This window comes from Geotrypetes seraphini, chromosome 3 (genome assembly GCF_902459505.1).
Source record: "Geotrypetes seraphini chromosome 3, aGeoSer1.1, whole genome shotgun sequence".
Taxonomy (NCBI): Eukaryota; Metazoa; Chordata; class Amphibia; order Gymnophiona; family Dermophiidae; genus Geotrypetes; species Geotrypetes seraphini.
In genome coordinates this window covers 411756511-411775214 of record NC_047086.1, presented here as the reverse complement: position 1 = coordinate 411775214, position 18704 = coordinate 411756511, and the positions used below count along the sequence as shown (strand labels likewise).

General features: G+C 46.0%; 1 protein-coding gene across 2 annotated transcripts in view; it reads right to left on the bottom strand.

The window, feature by feature from the left end:
- Positions 1–1795: 1795 nt before the first annotated feature.
- MRPL2 (mitochondrial ribosomal protein L2) overlaps positions 1796–18704 on the bottom strand; it is a 38237-nt gene continuing 21328 nt past the window's right edge. For both annotated transcript variants that reach the window (XM_033937474.1, XM_033937475.1), the window contains exons 4-7: positions 15676–15791; positions 15081–15191; positions 4691–4764; positions 1796–2231 (exon numbers count right to left, since the gene is read on the bottom strand). In XM_033937474.1, the coding sequence (XP_033793365.1) occupies positions 2019–2231; positions 4691–4764; positions 15081–15191; positions 15676–15791 (514 nt within the window). In that variant the 3' untranslated portion in view covers positions 1796–2018. The remainder of the gene's footprint in view (positions 2232–4690; positions 4765–15080; positions 15192–15675; positions 15792–18704) is intronic.

The following is an 18704-nucleotide window of genomic DNA, read 5'->3' as shown; positions in this document are numbered from 1 at the left end:
AAAGACACGGAGGAAGCCTCTGCTTGCCCTGGATCAGTAGCATGGAATATTGCTACTCCTTGGATATTGGCCAGGTAGTAGTGACCTAGATTGGCCACCGTGAGAACGGGCTACTGGTCTTGATGGATTATTAGTCTGACCCAGTAAGGCTATTCTTATGTTCTTATAATTTTCTCCCGGTTGGTGAGAAGTTATATGTATGTGCTCGCTGCAAAGAGTTCCTAGCTCTCAGAGAACGAGTACATTCCCTTGAGACTAGAGTAGCAGACTTTGAGGAGCTGAGGAAGACAGAGAAGTATATAGAGACCTATAGGGATGTTGTAAAGAAGTCCCATCTCCAGTCTGGTAGACCCTGTGCTGCCTTAGAGAGAGGTCTCCTACAAGGAGAGCATCACCCTGGTGAAATAGGAAATAATCTTGTAGCTAGGACCTGCCCACCAGTGGATGCAATATCCTCTCATACCATGGATGTGTCTCCAGGGGCTTCTACCCAGGAGGGAAGGGTTAGGACAGCTATTGTAGTTGATAATTTGATCATTAGGCAAGTAGATAGCTGAAGGCGTGAGGTCATGGGCAAAATGGCCACGCTTCCAGCCAAAACCAAGGGAAGGCCCGCCGACAAACTGTCTCCAGAAAGAAGAAGCAGCAACGAGGCCTGACTAGACCCTGTCGCTAAAGCAGGATTGCCTGCAGCCACTGCTGCAGCAGTAAAGGAATCCCTAGTCCCCCTGGCGGTCAGCAATGCCAAATCTCCCTGACTGCTGGCAGGTGAGGAAACCCCAGTGTGGGCAGCAGAGGAAGCCTGAGCGTCTCCACTGCTTCCCCGCCAAGTGGTGCACACTGACACCCGAAGCAGACGCTGGTTCCCTCTCGAGGCGGCCAGGACACACTGTGCACACACTGACTGCATCCACTGCTCGGCACTCACAAAACACACACTTTTTCTGCTTTTTAGAAGTACATAAGAATTGCCGCTGCTGGGTCAGACCAGTGGTCCATCGTGCCCAGCAGTCCGCTCCTGCAGCGGCCCTTAGGTCAAAGACCAGGGCGCTAATTGAGTCTAGCCCTACCTGCGTACGTTCTAGTTCAGCAGGAACTTGTCTAACTTTGTCTTGAATCCCTTGAGGGTTTTTTCCCATACAACAGCTCATTACAAATGCACTGAAGACCCACGCACAACACCACCGTATAAAAACCAGCAGCCTCAGGCCCTTTTTATGTTCCTTTTATTTCTTGTTCTTTTTGGGGTGTTTTTTTTTTTTTAATATCTTCTCACAGCTCACCAGCTTTATCAAAGAGCAGACTCCACTGGCTCTCTAAGCCATAGTCTGTGCCTAACAGATGGCCAGGCGTACAGTTGAGGCTCCTCTAAAGCAAAGACATGAGGTGGGGGGAATGGTGGGAGGTACTTGATCCTTTCGAGTGTGGCACCCCCAAGCTCTGTCCAGACAGCAAAAGGGACAAGAAAGATTCACTAATCAGATCCAACATGCCCTAACAAACCTCAGCATAGACTGCACAAGCTTACCACCCCACCTGCTGGAGACTGAGAACAGACTGATTGTAGATGGCACTGCAGAGCTCACTTGTACTACTGCCAGAAGTCAATGTGTCTCAGTCTCCACCTGCTGGTAGCGGAGCGTAAACCCATCCGTCCAATGCTGGTCTGGAGGGATGATAAAGAACAGAGCAAGTTCCCAAATTCACTGTTCCCATGTTGCTAGAATATGTAAAAAATGAGGGCATTCTTATGAAATCTAAGTCTTTCCAGAAGATTTAAAGACAAACACTTCTATTTAGTCAAGTTTTTAATGTTTAATAAAATCCAAACCAACAGATTGCTGATGCTCTCGGACAAATCCCAAGAGTGATTTTTACAGCCTGCAATGCGTTTTATAACATCACAAATTTGATGACTCTCAGATCTGATAAATAGTCCTAGTGCCTCTCTCAAGAAAGGAGCAGTGATCTTCCCCCTTCTCTTCCCTAGAGATATGAGATGAAAGGCAGGAATGTGTTTAGGCAGCTGCTGTCACAGTGGGCAAATTAACATAACTCTTCATAGGAGGCAGCGGCCTGATCTTGCGCCCTGCCCAGCCTCCTTTCCGGTGCCATTTCCCACTGGATGGGCGTATCCCCAGCCAGCGATTCCTGCCAGCTTTGCCAATGATACGCTTGTTGTGATCAATATTTGAAACTCGGCCTACAGTAGCAATACAGGTCTCCAGCACCTAGTAAGAGATAAAGCTAAGAGTCATCTTTTAGGACAACAAAGTCCTCCTACAGAAACATGCAAGTATATATATTGATTTTGCACACACTGTCCTTCCACATGCATTGTCAATGTGCCTAGTTCATGTCTCTTGGGCTCTGCCTTGCTCTCTCAGATTACCTAGCTTTAGAAATACCAAAAAATGACTCCATGTAAATGAAAAAACAGCCTAAGTATGATTCGCTATCGGTATCTGGGAGCCCAAATGCTGTAATAAGAGAGTAACTCAGCAGTTTAGACACTTATTAAACAATTTTGTCTACTGCATTTCCACTTGCCCTAGATGCTCCAATCTAATAAGGGATTTCAATATTGCTTTAGCCTGTTAGCAGCTACAAGGCCCCTTAGAAACATATAACATTGTATATTACAATAGAATGTCAGTTATTTGGCTCCCACGGGGACTGGTAGATACTGAATAACTGAGAGTGTGTTAGAAACCTTGTCTAACACCCTCAAACCCCTCCCCTTCCGCCCCAAAGCACCAGCGATCCTGAGCCTCAAAGCCCTCCTCCCTCCCTCAAGCCCTGAAGTGGCAGAAGCAGGCAGCGGTTCCTGAGCTGTGAACTCCCTCCTTCCTTCCCCAAGCGCAGCCGATCATCAGAAAGCAACCTCAAAATAGACTGCTCGCGGCCAGCCCTGGCAGAAGGGCTTTCCTCTGATGTGTCAGAGGAAAGGCCCTACTGGAGCTGGGTGCTCTTGGGTAAGAAAGGGAAAGAAGAAGGGACAGAGGGAGTTTGCAGCTCAGGACTGCTGCCTGCTTCTGCCACTTCGGGGCTTTGCGGCTCAGGACCACGGCTGCGTTGGGGCGTGAGTGAGGGGGGTTGGTAGCTGCTTCGGGACTTAGGGGAGGGAGGATTTGCGACTGGTGCTTTTTACACCACTGATTTTTTGGCCGGTTTGTGTGAGAGTCCTGGTTAACCTGGTTCCCTATAAGGTTCGGACTCTTGGGCTTTAGTGCTGATCCAGACAGCAGATGTTCACCCACTCTGTGCCATGTCCAGGATCCTCCCTCCCCCGCAGGTTCTGTTATTCTAGTTACCCAACAGTTTCTTGGTAAAGAATCCAGGATCTCTCTACATTTAGACTAGAGAATGACACGGTGACAAAATTCATCACCGTCCCCGCAGATAACCGCGGGAAACCATCTTCATGTTATTCTTTAAGGAGAGAGGGAAGAATCAGAGTATGAATGGCCACAACCAATGACCCTCAAGCTTTGCTTTGAAGAATGCTGGTGTAGAAGGACCGAGGTTGAAATAGACACTAAAAAATGACATGGGATTCTTTCCCGTGGTAATCCGTGGGGACGGGAACGGTGATAAATTTTGTCACCGTGTCATTCTCTAATTTAGACAACACAACAACTGCGATATTCCAATTTCTTACTTGGATGTCTCTCTTGTATTAGTTTTTCTTACGTGCCAAATTTCATCCCATTTGTTAAATTTGTTTCCCAGCCCATTCTGTATTAATTCTTCCTAACATCCATTAGATTGGAAAGAATAAAACTAGAGCTGTACCGAACAGCACATTTCACTTTATGTCCAAATACGAATAATGTATTCAAGTCACTATTCAGAATTGAATGGAATACGAATATTCGGTATAAGCCTAATAAAAACATTCATACTGTGAAACTGCCTCTCCTTATTCTCTACTTTCTCAATGCCCCCTCCCCAAACCAGCCCTACACAATCTCCTCCTATCTCCTGCCCTCGCCCCACCTCCATAAATACCCCCTGCAACTCTCTACTCCATACACCTACATGCCTCTGCCACTGTTTACAAAGGCCGCCACGTACTCCCTGGCAAATTCTAGCCTAGTATAACTACTATATATACTTGAATATAAACCAAGGTAACCTTTTCCCCCCCAAAAGGTTGACTCAAATATAAACTAAACTTGCATCAGTCTTCCAAGATTGCTATGGGAGTGAGTGGCCTAAGGGTTCAATCCCAGCCTGCTCCTTGTGACTCAGGGCAAGTCACTTAATCCCTCCATTGCCCCAGGTACCAAGTTAGACTGTGGGCCTTCAGAGACATATAGGGAAAATACTGGAGTACCTGATAACTATTCAATGTATTGTAACCGCTTTGGGTGAATATGATAAAGACAGCAACCACTGTGGGAACATGCGTCGACCATTCTGAGTAGTGAGATTGTGTGGGGCAGGAGAGGGCGGAAGACTTGAATATAAACCGAGATCCCCATTTTTGGCCCCAAAATCTAGGTTTCTATTCAAGTCTATAAGTATATGCTAGTGATTGTTCTCTGGGTACCACCACTAACTCCAGCACTTAATTTCAATGTACACAGCTCTGCATAATTCTTTCCCCTCCCCAATTATATTCAAGCATTCAATGTTTTACTTCCCTGTGCCTTTCTACCCTACAAGGTACCTTTCCAGTCCATACCTGAATCTGTTGCTTGGAGGGCAGCTGTATAATGGCTGTTCCGTTCACCTTCCTCAGTAGCACCCCACAGGTTCCTGAGAAATAAGAGATTACAGGTTACAGAAACAATGATAAATAAGGTGACAGCAAACAGTCAAGCTTATTAGATCTCAGGCTTTATTCCTCGAGGACCGCAATCCAGTCAGGTTTTCAGGATTTCCCCAATGAATTTGCATGAGATCTATTAGCATACAATGAAACCAGTGTATGCAAATAGATCTCATGCATATTCATTGGGGAAATCCTGAAACTCCGACTGGATTGCAGCCCTCGAGGAGAGACTTTGACACCCCTGCTGTAGAACAAGTATCATAAATAATTTGTTAGTGTGTCTCTGAAGTGTTTTGTACGATAAATGTAAATCTTTTATTTTGTATGTTAATATGTAACTCGTTTCTGGATAAGGGCGGGTGAGAAATAAACAAATAGCACAGTTACTTACCGTAACAGGTGTTATCCAGGGACAGCAGGCAGATATTCTTTACGCATGGGTGACGTCACCGACGGAGCCCACGGTACGGACCTTTTTACTAGAAAGTTCTAGTTGGCCGCACCGCGCGTGCGCGAGTGCCTTCCCGCCCGACGGAGGAGTGCGTGGTCCCCAGTTAGTATAAGCCAGCTAAGAAGCCAACCCGGGGAGGAGGGTGGGACGTAAGAATATCTGCCTGCTGTCCCTGGATAACACCTGTTACGGTAAGTAACTGTGCTTTATCCCAGGACAAGCAGGCAGCATATTCTTTACGCATGGGTGACCTCCAAGCTAACAAAGAGGGAGGAGGGATGGTTGGCCATTAGGAAAATAAATTCTGAAGTACAGATTGGCCGAAGTGCCCATCCCGTCTGGAGAAAGCATCCAGACAGTAGTGAGTAGTGAATGTGTGAACTGAGGACCAGGTGGCCGCCTTGCAGATTTCCTCAATGGGTGTGGAACGGAGGAAAGCAACAGAAGCGGCCATAGCTCTTACCCTGTGGGCCGTGACAGCACCGTCTAGTGACAGACCGGCCCGAGCGTAACAGAACGCGATGCAAGCTGCAAGCCAGTTGGATAGCGTCCGTTTAGAGACCGGTCGACCCAAACGATTCGGGTCGAAGGTCAGGAAGAGCTGAGGGGACAAGCGGTGAGCCCTTGTACGATCGAGATAGTAAGCCAGGGCACGCTTGCAGTCAAGACTGTGCAATGCCTGTTCTCCGGGATGTGAATGAGGTTTCGGGAAGAACACAGGCAAAACAATGGACTGGTTGAGGTGAAAAGCTGAGACCACCTTTGGAAGGAATTTTGGATGGGTGCGCAGAACCACCTTGTCATGGTGAAAAATAGTGAACGGTGGATCGGCAACCAGTGCATGAAGCTCACTAACCCTCCTGGCAGAGGTGATGGCAATGAGGAAAAGAACCTTCCATGTCAGAAATTTGAGCGAAGTTGTGGCAAGTGGCTCAAAGGGAGGTTTCATGAGGGCAGACAAAACCACATTCAGGTCCCAGACGACCGGAGGAGGCTTCAGAGGTGGTTTGATGTTGAAGAGGCCCCTCATGAATCGGGAAACCAGAGGGTGAGCCGTGAGAGGTTTTCCTAGGACAGGCTCATGAAATGCCGTGATGGCACTGAGATGGACTCTGATTGAGGTAGACTTGAGGCCTGCGTTGGACAGGGAGAGTAAGTAGTCCAGAACAGTTTCCACCGCTAAGGAGGTGGGATTGTGATGATGGCGGAGGCACCAAGAGGAGAACCTGGTCCACTTCTGATGGTAACATTGGAGGGTGGCCGGTTTCCTGGAGGCGTCCAAAATGAGACGGACAGGCTGAGACAGATTTCCTGAAGAGGTCAGCCCGAGAGAAACCAAGCTGTCAGGTGGAGGGAAGACAGATTGGGATGTAGTAGAGACTGATGTTGCTGTGTAAGTAGAGTAGGAAACACAGGCAGAGGAATGGGCTCCCTGGAGCTGAGTTGAAGTAGAAGGGAGAACCAGTGTTGACGAGGCCACCGGGGAGCTATGAGGATCATGGTGGCTCCGTCCCTGCGGAGTTTGGATAAAGTCTGCAACATCAGAGGTAGAGGAGGAAAGGCATAGAGGAACCGATCCGTCCAGTCGAGAAGGAATGCATCCGGGGCCAGACGATGAGGAGAGAAGAGTCTGGAGCAGAACTGGGGCAGCTGATGGTTGTGAGGAGCTGCGAATAGGTCCATCTGCGGAGTGCCCCAGCGAGCAAAGATGGAGTGGAGCGTGGGAGGATCCAAAGTCCACTCGTGAGGTTGAAGGACGCGGCTGAGATTGTCGGCCAGGGAGTTCTGTTCGCCCTGGATGTAGACCGCCTTGAGGAAGAGACTGCGGGCCGTGGCCCAGGTCCAGATACGAAGAGCCTCCTGACAAAGGAGGCGAGATCCTGTGCCGCCCTGTTTGTTTATGTAGTACATGGCGACTTGGTTGTCCGTGCACAGGAGCAGAACCTGAGGACAAAGAAGGTGCTGGAAGGCCTTGAGAGCATAGAACATGGCTCGTAGTTCTAGAAAATTGATGTGATGTCGACGCTCCTGTGGGGTCCAAAGACCCTGGGTGCGTAGGTCTCCCAGGTGAGCTCCCCATGCATAAGGGGAGGCATCCGTGGTGATGATCATGGAATGTGGGGGCAGATGCAACAGAAGGCCCCTGGAAAGGTTTGAGGAGTTCAACCACCATTGTAGAGATCGCTGAAGAGATGATGTCACAGAGATGGGATGAGAAAGAAGATTCGAGGTCTGTGACCACTGGTCGGCCAGAGTCCATTGAGGTGTCCTGAGGTGGAGTCGTGCTAAGGGAAGCACATGCACCGTTGATGCCATGTGTCCCAGGAGGACCATCATCTGTCGAGCTGGGATGGTGTGATGAAGAAGCACCTGATGACAGAGGTGGAGCAGAGTCCGTCGACGATCGGAGGGGAGGAATGCCCTCATTAGTGTGGTATCGAGAACTGCTCCGATGAACTGAAGGCGCTGTGTGGGAAGCAGATGCGACTTGGGGTAGTTGATCTCGAACCCCAGTAGATGGAGAAGAGAGATGGTATGTTGAGTGGCTTGTAGCACAAGAGGAGACGTAGGAGCTGTCACTAACCAATCGTCCAAGTAGGGAAACACTTGGAGGTTGTGAGACCTGAGGAAGGCCGCCGCCACAATGAGGCATTTGGTGAACACCCTGGGTGATGAAGCGAGGCCAAAAGGTAGCACCTTGTACTGATAATGGCGATGGTGCACCTGGAATCGCAGGTAGCGACGTGAAGTTGGATTGATTGGTATGTGAGTGTAGGCCTCTTTGAGGTCCAGGGAACATAGCCAGTCGTTGTGAGAGAGATGAGGGTAAAGCGTGGCAAGGGAGAGCATTCTGAACTTCTCCTTGACTAGACACTTGTTGAGGTCCCTGAGATCGAGAATGGGACGAAGGTCTCCTGTCTTTTTGGGTACCAGGAAGTAGCGGGAGTAGAATCCCTGACCCCTTTGATCTGGAGGTACTTCTTCGATGGCATTGAGAAGGAGGAGGGATTGAACCTCCCTCAGGAGGAGGGGGGTTTGAGTTGAGAGAGAAGCAGACTCGACGGGAGGATTGTCTGGCGGAAGAGTCTGGAAGTTGAGGGAGTAGCCGTGGCGGATGATGTTGAGGACCCACTGGTCCGATGTGATGACCTCCCAACGGCTGAAGAAAATGTGGAGCCTGCCTCCGATTGGCTGAGGAAGAGGCAATGAGGGTGGAAGACTGGCTAAGCCCTGGAGAGAGGAGTCAAAAGGGCTGAGAAGGTTTGGCAGGAGGAAGAGGCTTTGCAGGTTGATTAGGCTGGGCACGAGCCTGGGTGTGTTGGTGCTGGCGGGCCCGCCTAGGTTGCTGTGCAGGTGGGTTGAGCGGTCTGGCAGAGAACCGGCGTTGATATGATGTCTGCGGTCTATAAGGACGAGCAGGAGGAGTCTTTTTCTTTGGTTTAATGAGAGTATCCCATCTGGTCTCATGGGCGGAGAGCTTCTGAGTGGTGGTATCCAGGGACTCTCCGAATAGTTCATCTCCCAGACATGGGGCGTTGGCTAGACGGTCCTGATGGTTGACGTCTAGATCAGAGACCCTGAGCCAGGCCAGGCGGCGCATAGCCACAGCGATGGCAGATGCACGGGAGGAGAGCTCAAAGGAGTCATAGACAGAGCGCACCATGAACTTCCTCAGTTGAAGCAGGCTGGAGATGTGCTGCTGGAAAAGAGGGACCTTGTGCTCCGGCATGTATTTTTGCATGGAGGAGAGTTGCATTACCAGATGTTTCAGGTAGAAGGAAAAATGGAAGGAGTAGTTGTTTGCCCTATTGGCAAGCATGGCATTTTGGTAGAGCCGTTTGCCAAATTTGTCCATAGTTTTTCCTTCTCTGCCAGGAGGGGTGGAGGCATACACACTGGTGCCCTGAGTCTTTTTCAAGGTGGATTCTACCAGGAGAGACTCGTGGGGCAGTTGGGGTTTATCAAAACCTGGGATTGGTATGACCCTATAGAGACTGTCCAATTTACGGGGGGCCCCAGGGACAGTTAGCGGGTTCTCCCAATTTTTATAAAAAGTTTCCCGTAGGATATCGTGAACAGGTAACTTTAGGAACTCCTTGGGAGGTTGATCGAAATCCAGAGCCTCCAGGAAAGCTTGTGACTTTTTGGAGTCAGATTCCAATGGCAAAGACAAAGCCCCTGACAACTCCCTGAGAAATTTAGAGAAGGAAGATTGTTCAGGTTTGGAAGTGGTCTCGGGTGCGGAAGGCTCTTCGTCCGACGACGATGCATCCTCCTCGGTACCGGGGGGGGATTCTTCCCATAGGTCCGGGTCTCTGACATCGGTGGTTGCGTGTCGAGAGACCGGAGTGGACGGGTCGGCGTGGTGAGTCTTAGACAAAGACTTGCCTGAGCGTACCGAGACATTCCCTGGCGATGTAGACCTGTGTCTGTCCCGATCCCGGGAAGAACGGTGCCGGTCTGGGTCTTGGGAAGACCGGTGCCGGTCCGGGTCATGGGAAGACCGGTGTCCTGCTCGGTCCCGAGGAGGATCCGTCGTCGTTAAGGCGACTGGCTCGTGCGGTGCCGAGAGAATGGGCATGGAAGAGTCCATAGGTACCAATGGAGTGGATACCGGTTGGACGGTGCGGGGCTCGGGCCGGTCTGGTACCGAGAGCAGCGGTGCCAAGATAGATGGTAAGAGCTGCTGAAGTTGCTGGTGGAGTTGCTCTTGCAACTTGTCCTGGAGGATGGCCGCAATGCGGTCATCCAGGGGAGGCACCGGAACCACTTTTTTCTTTTTTGGTTCCTTGGGTGCCGCTCTACACTCCGGCGATGAGGGAGCCGATGACGAGGCACTCACCGATATCGGAGTGGAGCGTTTCTTGGCCCGGCGTGGAGCCGAGAGGACTGGTGCCGTCCCCGAGGTGGGAGGGCGCTCAAGGGTGGAAGGCTTCTTAGCCGGCTTACCTGGCGCCGGAGGCGCCGACGTCGTCTCAGGCGGCGTCGAAGTGGTCGGTGTCGATTTCGACGGTGCCGCAGATGAAGATGTCGAATCCATAGACGGGCCGGTGCCGAAAAGTAAATTCTGTTGGATTTGACGATTCTTCAACGTGCGCTTTTTAAGAGTGGCACAGCGGGTGCAGGAGTCCGCCCGATGCTCTGGTCCCAGACACTGCAAGCACCAATTGTGTGGGTCAGTGAGGGAGATCGGGCGTGCACACCGCTGGCACTTCTTAAAGCCTGGTTGCGGGGGCATGAATGGAAACACGGCCTCCGCAAAATCAAACCCCGAGGCCTGGATCGTGGCAATAGGCCCCGCCGGGGTAGGAACGAAAAAATAAAACAAAAGAAAGGTTTTTTTTTTTTTTTTTTTTTGGAATTGGGAAGAAAAAAGTACCCGAAGGTGAAAAACCGAAAAAAATAACGCGAGCGGGAAGGCAAAAGGAGGATTTCAACTCTGTTGAAAAAACACACGTCTTCTTCGCTCCGCGGAAATGAAGAAACTGGGGACCACGCACTCCTCCGTCGGGCGGGAAGGCACTCGCGCACGCGCGGTGCGGCCAACTAGAACTTTCTAGTAAAAAGGTCCGTACCGTGGGCTCCGTCGGTGACGTCACCCATGCGTAAAGAATATGCTGCCTGCTTGTCCTGGGATAATAACCCATTTGTGCTTATTATATGTCCATATCTATAATTGCTTATTTCAGCTGCCATATAAGAACATAAGAATTGCCACTGCTGAGTCAGACCAGTGGTCCATCATGGCCAAAAGTCTTCTCACGCGGCGGCCCTCTGGTCTAAGACCAGCACCCTGGCAATGAGGAACACAAAAGTTGCATATGGTATTGCTCCAATCTATATGTCCGATAGATTCCTCATAGCATCCCCTAAACATAGGAGAGAATCACATGCATTGTTTAATTTTCCATCTGCTCAAGGACGTAAGAGCAAGAAATCCTTGGAACATACGCTAGCATTTCAGGCTGAGTTCTACGACAGGGAATTTAGGCCACTGCTGCGGAGTGCTTGTTCTTACAAGCACTTTAGAACTCAACTGAAAACTCATCTTTTTTCAAAATATTTGGTGAACTAATTTAAATCATCCTTAGGTTATGCTATTTTTAATCTTTTGTTCACCGCATTGAACTTATGGTTATGCGGTTTATAAGTACGATGTTATGTTAAGGGAGAAAACTCCCCAGACAAGTTGAATTTGCATTTGTCTCAAGTCCACATTTCAAGGAGAGATTCAAGAAAAACAGTACATTATCCAAAATAATTTAAAAGGAAAAATTAAATGCCATTAATAAACCTCCTCAGAATCAAATCCCACCTCCAGTTCCCAGGAGTTTCTCATGAAGTTTCCAAAAACTTAACCCATTTTATTTATCTCAGAAAGAATTCTCCATTGAATGGGACCCAAAAAGGTGAACCGGAAAAACATTGCCCCTGCCGAAAAGAGTTTGAGGCTTTCTTTGTAGGCAAACTCAAGCCATGTCCACAAAAGTCATGGTCTTTTAAGTACAGAATGACACAGGGACACATTTTTCCCTGTCCCATTCCTGCAAGTTCCATCCTCACCTGCACAAGCCTCAAACACTTTAAAATCACAAGTGTTTCGAGACTTCTGCAGTTAAGGCAGAGCTTATATGAATGGGGCTAAGGCAGGGACAAATCTCACAGGGTCGGGGAAAGATTTGTCCCCATGTCATTCTCTACTTTTAAGCACAAAAAAGCAGTATACTTAGACAAAGAGTTGAAATCCAGCTTAAGCTCATTTTCAAAGCAAATGAGACCAACTCAAATTGTTACATCTCCTGCAAAGCCAAGGGCATCTGTTCTCTCTTCTATAGCATCCTTCTTAGGTCATGATGGCACAGAATCAATTCATGAGAACAAATATTCTCTCCACTCAATACCAAGGAAATTTCACCCATTTTAAGAATCACTACCAGAACCAAAGAAGTTATCTTGCCGCTATATCGGGCGATGGTGCGCCCTCATCTGGAGCACTGCGTTCAATACTGGTTGCCGTACCTTAAGAAAGATATGGCGACACTTGAGAGAGTCCAAAGAAGAGCAACGAAAATGATAAAGGGCATGGAAAACTTTCCATATGCCGAGAGGCTAGAGAAACAGGGGCTCTTTTCCCTGGAAAAACGGAGACTTAGAGGGGACATGATAGAAACTTACAAGATCATAAAAGGTATAGAGAGGGTAGAGAGGGACAGATTCTTCAGAATGGCAGGGGAAACAAGAACAAGAGGGCACTCAAGAAAATTGAAGGGAGACAGATTCAGAACAAACGCTAGGAAGTTCTTCTTCACTCAGAGGGTGGTGGATGCCTGGAATGCACTTCCATAGGAGGTGGTGAAGCAGAGTACGATTTCGGGTTTCAAGAAGGGGTTGGACAGGTTCCTGAAGGAAAAGGGGATTGAGGGATATAGATAGAGGGGGTACTATACAGGTCAAAATGTCTTCAGAAGAGGATCATTTGCAGGTCACTGACCTGGGGGGCCACCACGAGAGCGGACTGCTGGGCATGATGGACCTGTGGTCTGACTCGGCAGAGGTGATGCTTATGTTCTTATTCTCAGTCATATTGGAAAGGAGCTCCATTTAAAACAGACTACTGAAAGGAGCTAGCCTGATCTTCAAGAGCCAAATCATTATCTGGCTGTTCCAGTGGCCTGTTAGAACATAAGAACAGCCACACTGGGTCAGACCAATGGTCCATCTAGCCCAGTATCCTACTTCCAATAGTTGCCAGTTCAGAAGTCACAAGTACCTGGCAGAAACCTAAACAGTAGCAACATTCAATGCTTCTGATTCTAGGGCTGTTGTGGTCAGAGAACCAAGACTCGGTCCAAATAACTATCTGTCATGTGTTACCCAGTTGTATTAGTGGCAGTAGCCAAGCGAATCCCTACAGGGCTATCATTAACAGTACAAGAGAAGGAAAAGGCTATTGAGACTAAGGAACTCCTCAGATAACACAATAATTAGCACAGGTACATGGGCACAGCCCAACAATTCCTCTGCGGGTCCATCGGGACCTGTAGGACCCAGGCCTAATAATAATCACACACAAGTCCAATGTTGGATTTGTCAGCGGTTTGGCCACTACTCAACTGAATGCAGACATAACACAGACAGAAGAAATAGAGGGAAGAAAGGGCTGAGGGAATTTTAATCAGACTTATCAGCAGTCCTATGACTCTTGGGATTATGCCCCGGATTTTCCATTTCCCATTCCACCTCCTCCATAACCGTGGCATCCCCCACAATCAGACCACTGATGACTATCTCAATACTACCAAATGGTAATTACAGACAGTGTTAGTGAAAACTATGTTCCTATTAAAATTGGTAGCGGAGAATCTTACTTGACCTCTGTAAATTTCTTACCAGAAGGGTGTACGCTAACATTGGAGATACCCACTACAGGCACAAAACGAAATACCCAAAAAAGTAGAATCATTAAGAAAGTACCCCTAATAGTCGGAGATGGGAAGGGGATCACAAACAGATAAGAGAAGGTTATCATGCCACTGTACCTGGCCATGGTACACTCTCACCTGGAATACTGCGTCCAGCACAGGTCGCCGTACATGAAGGACAAGGTACTACTCGAAAGGGTCCAGAGAAGAGCGACTAAAATGGTAAAGGGGCTGGAGGAGTTGCTATACAGTGAGAGATTAGAGAAACTGGGTCTCTTCTCCCTTGAAAAGAGGAGACTGAGAGGGAACATGATAGAAACATTCAAGATACTGAAGGGAATAGACTTAGCAGATAAAGACAGGTTGCTCACCCTCTCTAAGGTAGAGAGAACGAGAGGGCACTCTCTAAAGTTGAAAGGGGATAGATTCCGTACAAACATGAGAAAGTTTTTCTTCACCCAGAGAATGGTGGAAAACTGGAATGCTCTTCCGGAGGCTGTTATAGGGGAAAACACCCTCCAGGGATTTAAGATAAAGTTGGATGGGTTCCTGTTGAACTAGTACGTAAGCAGGTAGGGCTTGTCTTTGACCAGGGGGACACTGCGGGAGTGGACTGCTGGGCATGATGGACCGCTGGTCTGAGCCAGCAGCGGCAAATTCTTATGTTCTTATATCCCAGACCGGGCAGATTGGCCAGTCGATCTGGAAGAATGAAATCCATGAATCAGAATCTGTAAATAAGCCCGATGTCCCAGTACCACAGAAGAGCAGTGACTGTGGATAAAAGGTCCACATCAACAGACGGCACCTGGACCATGTGTATTCGAGGAAAGTACAAGGGATGGGGTATAGATTCCCAGCAGTATCTTTCCTTCTCCCTCCCTCCAGGTCCAGTAGCAACTCTCCCTTTATCCAGCAGCTTCACAACCTCCAACAGTGGCTTCCTCCCCTTCGCTCCACTCCCCATCCAGCAGCTCTCAGTACTTGCCTGCAGCAGCACAAGTAGCGTCAGCGCAGCAATTCACTTAGGCAGCATTTGGGCTTTTTCTGAGTCGCGGCCCGCTTCTGATGATGTAACTTCCTCTTACTTCAGAGGTGGCGCGACCCATCAAAGGACCCAAGACTGCCTAAGTGAATCACTGCACTGACGCTACTGGCGATATTGCAGGCAAGTACTGAGAGCTGAGAAGCAAAACGTCGGAGCTCCCCAGATGTCGCTTGCCCTGCGTGGACCGGCAGGAAATTTCTGCAGACCGGCACCAGTCCGCAGACTGGCGGTTGAGGAACATTGCTCTAGACTACATCAACAAGGAATCTATTTCTCTGCCATAGACCTGGCTACACATGGAAATTTCTCTGTATTACCCGAGAGAGAGAAGGGAGACATTGAGGGGAAACAACTCCAGCTGTTCTTTCAACTACATACCTGCAGCTCGGATATACTGAGCTCCTTTACCAGGTACAAACTCCAAGTTATTGATCAAGGTCCCAATGGGAAGTGCTCCGACAGGATGTGCATCACCCTCCTTTGCTAAAACTGCAAAAAAAATAGAGTACATCACTAATTCAACTGACAAACAGAAGAAAAACAGGGTATTAAAAAGGTGGTTTGGAAAAAGGGAAATGCCTTTTTTCAAAGGCTAGAAATCAGTCGTGGCTGTGTCCAAGCTTCTCTTAACACTTGACATAAGCTGTTGTTAAGTGCCTGAATCATGGGCAAATATATCAAACTGAACTCCATATATACACATCCACCTTATAGATAACACCAACTCACTAGTGGTAATATGGAGCAACCAAATAGGTAATCCTTTGAAACAGCTTTCCAAGCATGGAGCAGCATATAAATTAAAAAAAAAAAAGGCAGTCGAGAAGAAAGTCTTCCTTCATATACCTCACGTCATGGAAGAGGTTCACTCTCTGCTCTGCTAGATACCCAGCACCCCCTAACCCACTTGAGCAAGGCAACTGCGTGAAGTATCAGTAACAGCTTTTCTCCAGAAACGCAAAGAACCTCATACCTGCAATCCGCCCTATGTGGCCAGAAGTTTGGATGAGGTCTCCTTCCTGCATATTTTCTGTTGCTATGATCCATCGTTTCCGCTGCCCTCCTGCAACAAGGGCAATATCAGCTGACCTTAAACAGAAAGGGGGCAGTAGAATAACTAAAAGGAAAACAAAACATTTTATTCCACTTTGCTAATCAGGATTTTGGACACAGCAACTATTTAAATTGCTGTTTTCCTCAATGAAATCATTGCAAAGCTTTCACACATACACATGGCGTAATAACCAAAGCACTCTGCTTCAACAGTCAGGTTTCCTCTCAAGCACTGTCCCTGCATCTTCTTCTAGCCCCTGCTTCTACTTTTATGCAAATAAGCCCCTTTGATTGATATTGAGGTTACTAAAATGGTGTGTGGTCTTCGTCATGAGGCTGATATAAGAGATTTCTTGACAAACTATTTGCACTTCAGGCATACCATTATTTCTCAGGCTTATTCTTATGTGTCTTTTAGAAAGCTGTTGAAAACTGATCTGTTTGGTAAATTTGTAACTTATTGTTTCAATCTTGATTGTAAACCGCAAATTTATATTTTAAAATGTTTTTTTTTAAATTTGATCCTAATGTATTTTTAAGTCAATTGTATTTTATTCACTGATTGTACAGTTCCTCTAGATGTGAACTGTCTAGAACAGGGGTAGGCAATTCCGGTCCTCGAGAGCCGGAGCCAGGTCAGGTTTCCAGGATATCCACAATGAATATGCATGAGATGGATTTGCATGCACTGCCTCCTTGAGATGCAAATCTATCTCATGCAAATTTATTGTGGATATCCTGAAAACCTGACCTGGCTCCGGCTCTCAAAGACTGGAATTGCCTATCCCTGGACTAGAACTATGCAGTGTGGCAGTATATAAAAATAAATTATTAGTATTATTATATTGGGACAGACTTAAAGATCTCAATCTGTATACGTTAGATGAAAGGCAGGAGAGGGGAGCTATGATAGAGACGTTTAAATACCTATATGGCATAAATGCGCATGAGTCGAGTCTCTTTCAGTTGAAAGGAAGCTCTGGAATGAGAGGCCATAGGATGAAGTTAAGAAGTGATATGCTCCGGAGTAATCTAAGGAAATACTATTTTACAGAAGAGGTGGTGGAGACAGAGACTGTCTGAATTCAAGAGGGCCTGGGATAGGCATGTGGGATTTCTCAGAGAGAGAAAGAGATAATGGTTACTGCATATGAGCCATTTATCTGCCATCATGTTTTTATTATTTACCAGCACTGTTTCATGCACATATTTTATTTTACATCATTACTAAAAGATTCTTTCAATTGTTTTTGGTATAACTTGCATTTTTCTAATGGTAATGTGTAGGGGGCGTGGCTTGGAGCGCGCACGATATGGCAGCCTAACCGCAGCGCTCCCGTATCCAGGCAACAAACGGAACAAAAATAAAACTTTCACTTTTTCAAATCGCCACTAAAAATATATAAAACAACGTCGGAGATGGCAAGCATGAAGCAGGGGAAAGCTGAAAAACCTTCAACTTCAGGAATATCAGCAAAAAGAACAAAAGTTACTCCCCTGTCACCATCGAGTGTACCGTTCCCGATGGAGACTGAAGAACTGACTGAAAAATCTGATATAATGACTGAACTCTTCAAAATAAAACTAATGCTGACTGAAAATGCCAATAAAATAAATGAAGTAAAAGAAGAACTTCTCAACATGAAACAAGAGATCCAAACGGAGAGACTGAGAATGACAGTGCTGGAAGAAAAAATGGAGAGGTTTGATTCCTTCACACAGGAATATGACAAAGATAAAAAAGAAATAACAGCTTTAAAAAATCAAATGGTGGACATGGAGAATAGAGGAAAAAGAAAGAACATCAGAATTTTGGGGCTGGCTGAAAATATTGAAGGGGGAGATCCTGTGCAATTCCTGGAAAATCTTTTGCCTAAACTACTTCAGCTCAATTCAAAATGGCCGTTAGAAATTGAAAGAGCCCACAGAATCCCCACAAGAAAGCCAGTAAATCAGGCTACTCCAAGACCTTTGATATTCAAGGTTTTAAGATATCAACAAGCTCAAGAAATATTAAAAATGGCAAAAGCAAATAAAAACTTGAACTATAAAGGATCAAAACTGATTTTAGTTCAGGATTTTGCTAGATATACAGCAAACATAAGAAAACAATTCCTCACATACAGACAGCAGCTGAAAGAAAAAGGATACATATATGGACTATATTATCCATCTACTATGAGAGTATCCAGTGGAAATAAATCCATATACTTTCAAGACCCTGCAAAACTGAAAGAATTTTTGACACAAAAAGATCCTATATTCACATAAAAAAAAAATAAATAACTATGCTGAAGAAAGATAGAAGAAAGAAGAAAGAAGAAACAAGAAAGGACATGGAAAAAAAAATAACTATGCTGAAGGAAAAAAAAAAAAAGAAAGAAGAAAGAAGAAATAAGAAAGGACATGGAAAAAAGGGAAAAGAAAGAAGATTATTAAAAAAAAAATTAATTAAGAAATAAGAAATGATACTAACTGGAAATATTTATACTGATATACTGAATGCAATAATATAATATTATTTTATTAAATTAATTATTAATAATATATTAGCATCTATATTCATTAATATTAATAGGGAAAAAAAATTTTAAAAAAAAAAAATATATATATATATAATATAAAAAATTATTAAATTATTATAAATTTATTTATATAATACATAATTTAATCAAATATAGAATTTATTCAATTATATAGCATATTAACTTATTATGATTAATGAATAATGAAACGAATTACAATGTTTTTATTATTAAAAATATTGAAAAGAAAATTAGTTACTGTTATATTGAGAATAATATATAAAAATGAAATATATTAATTTATTATAAAAACAATATTTTAATTCTATGTAAGAAAATTATAATTTTATGAAATATATACAAGAAAAAAAAATTTGAATATTGAAAGGATTAATTAATAAAATAGATATCTATTATAAAAATT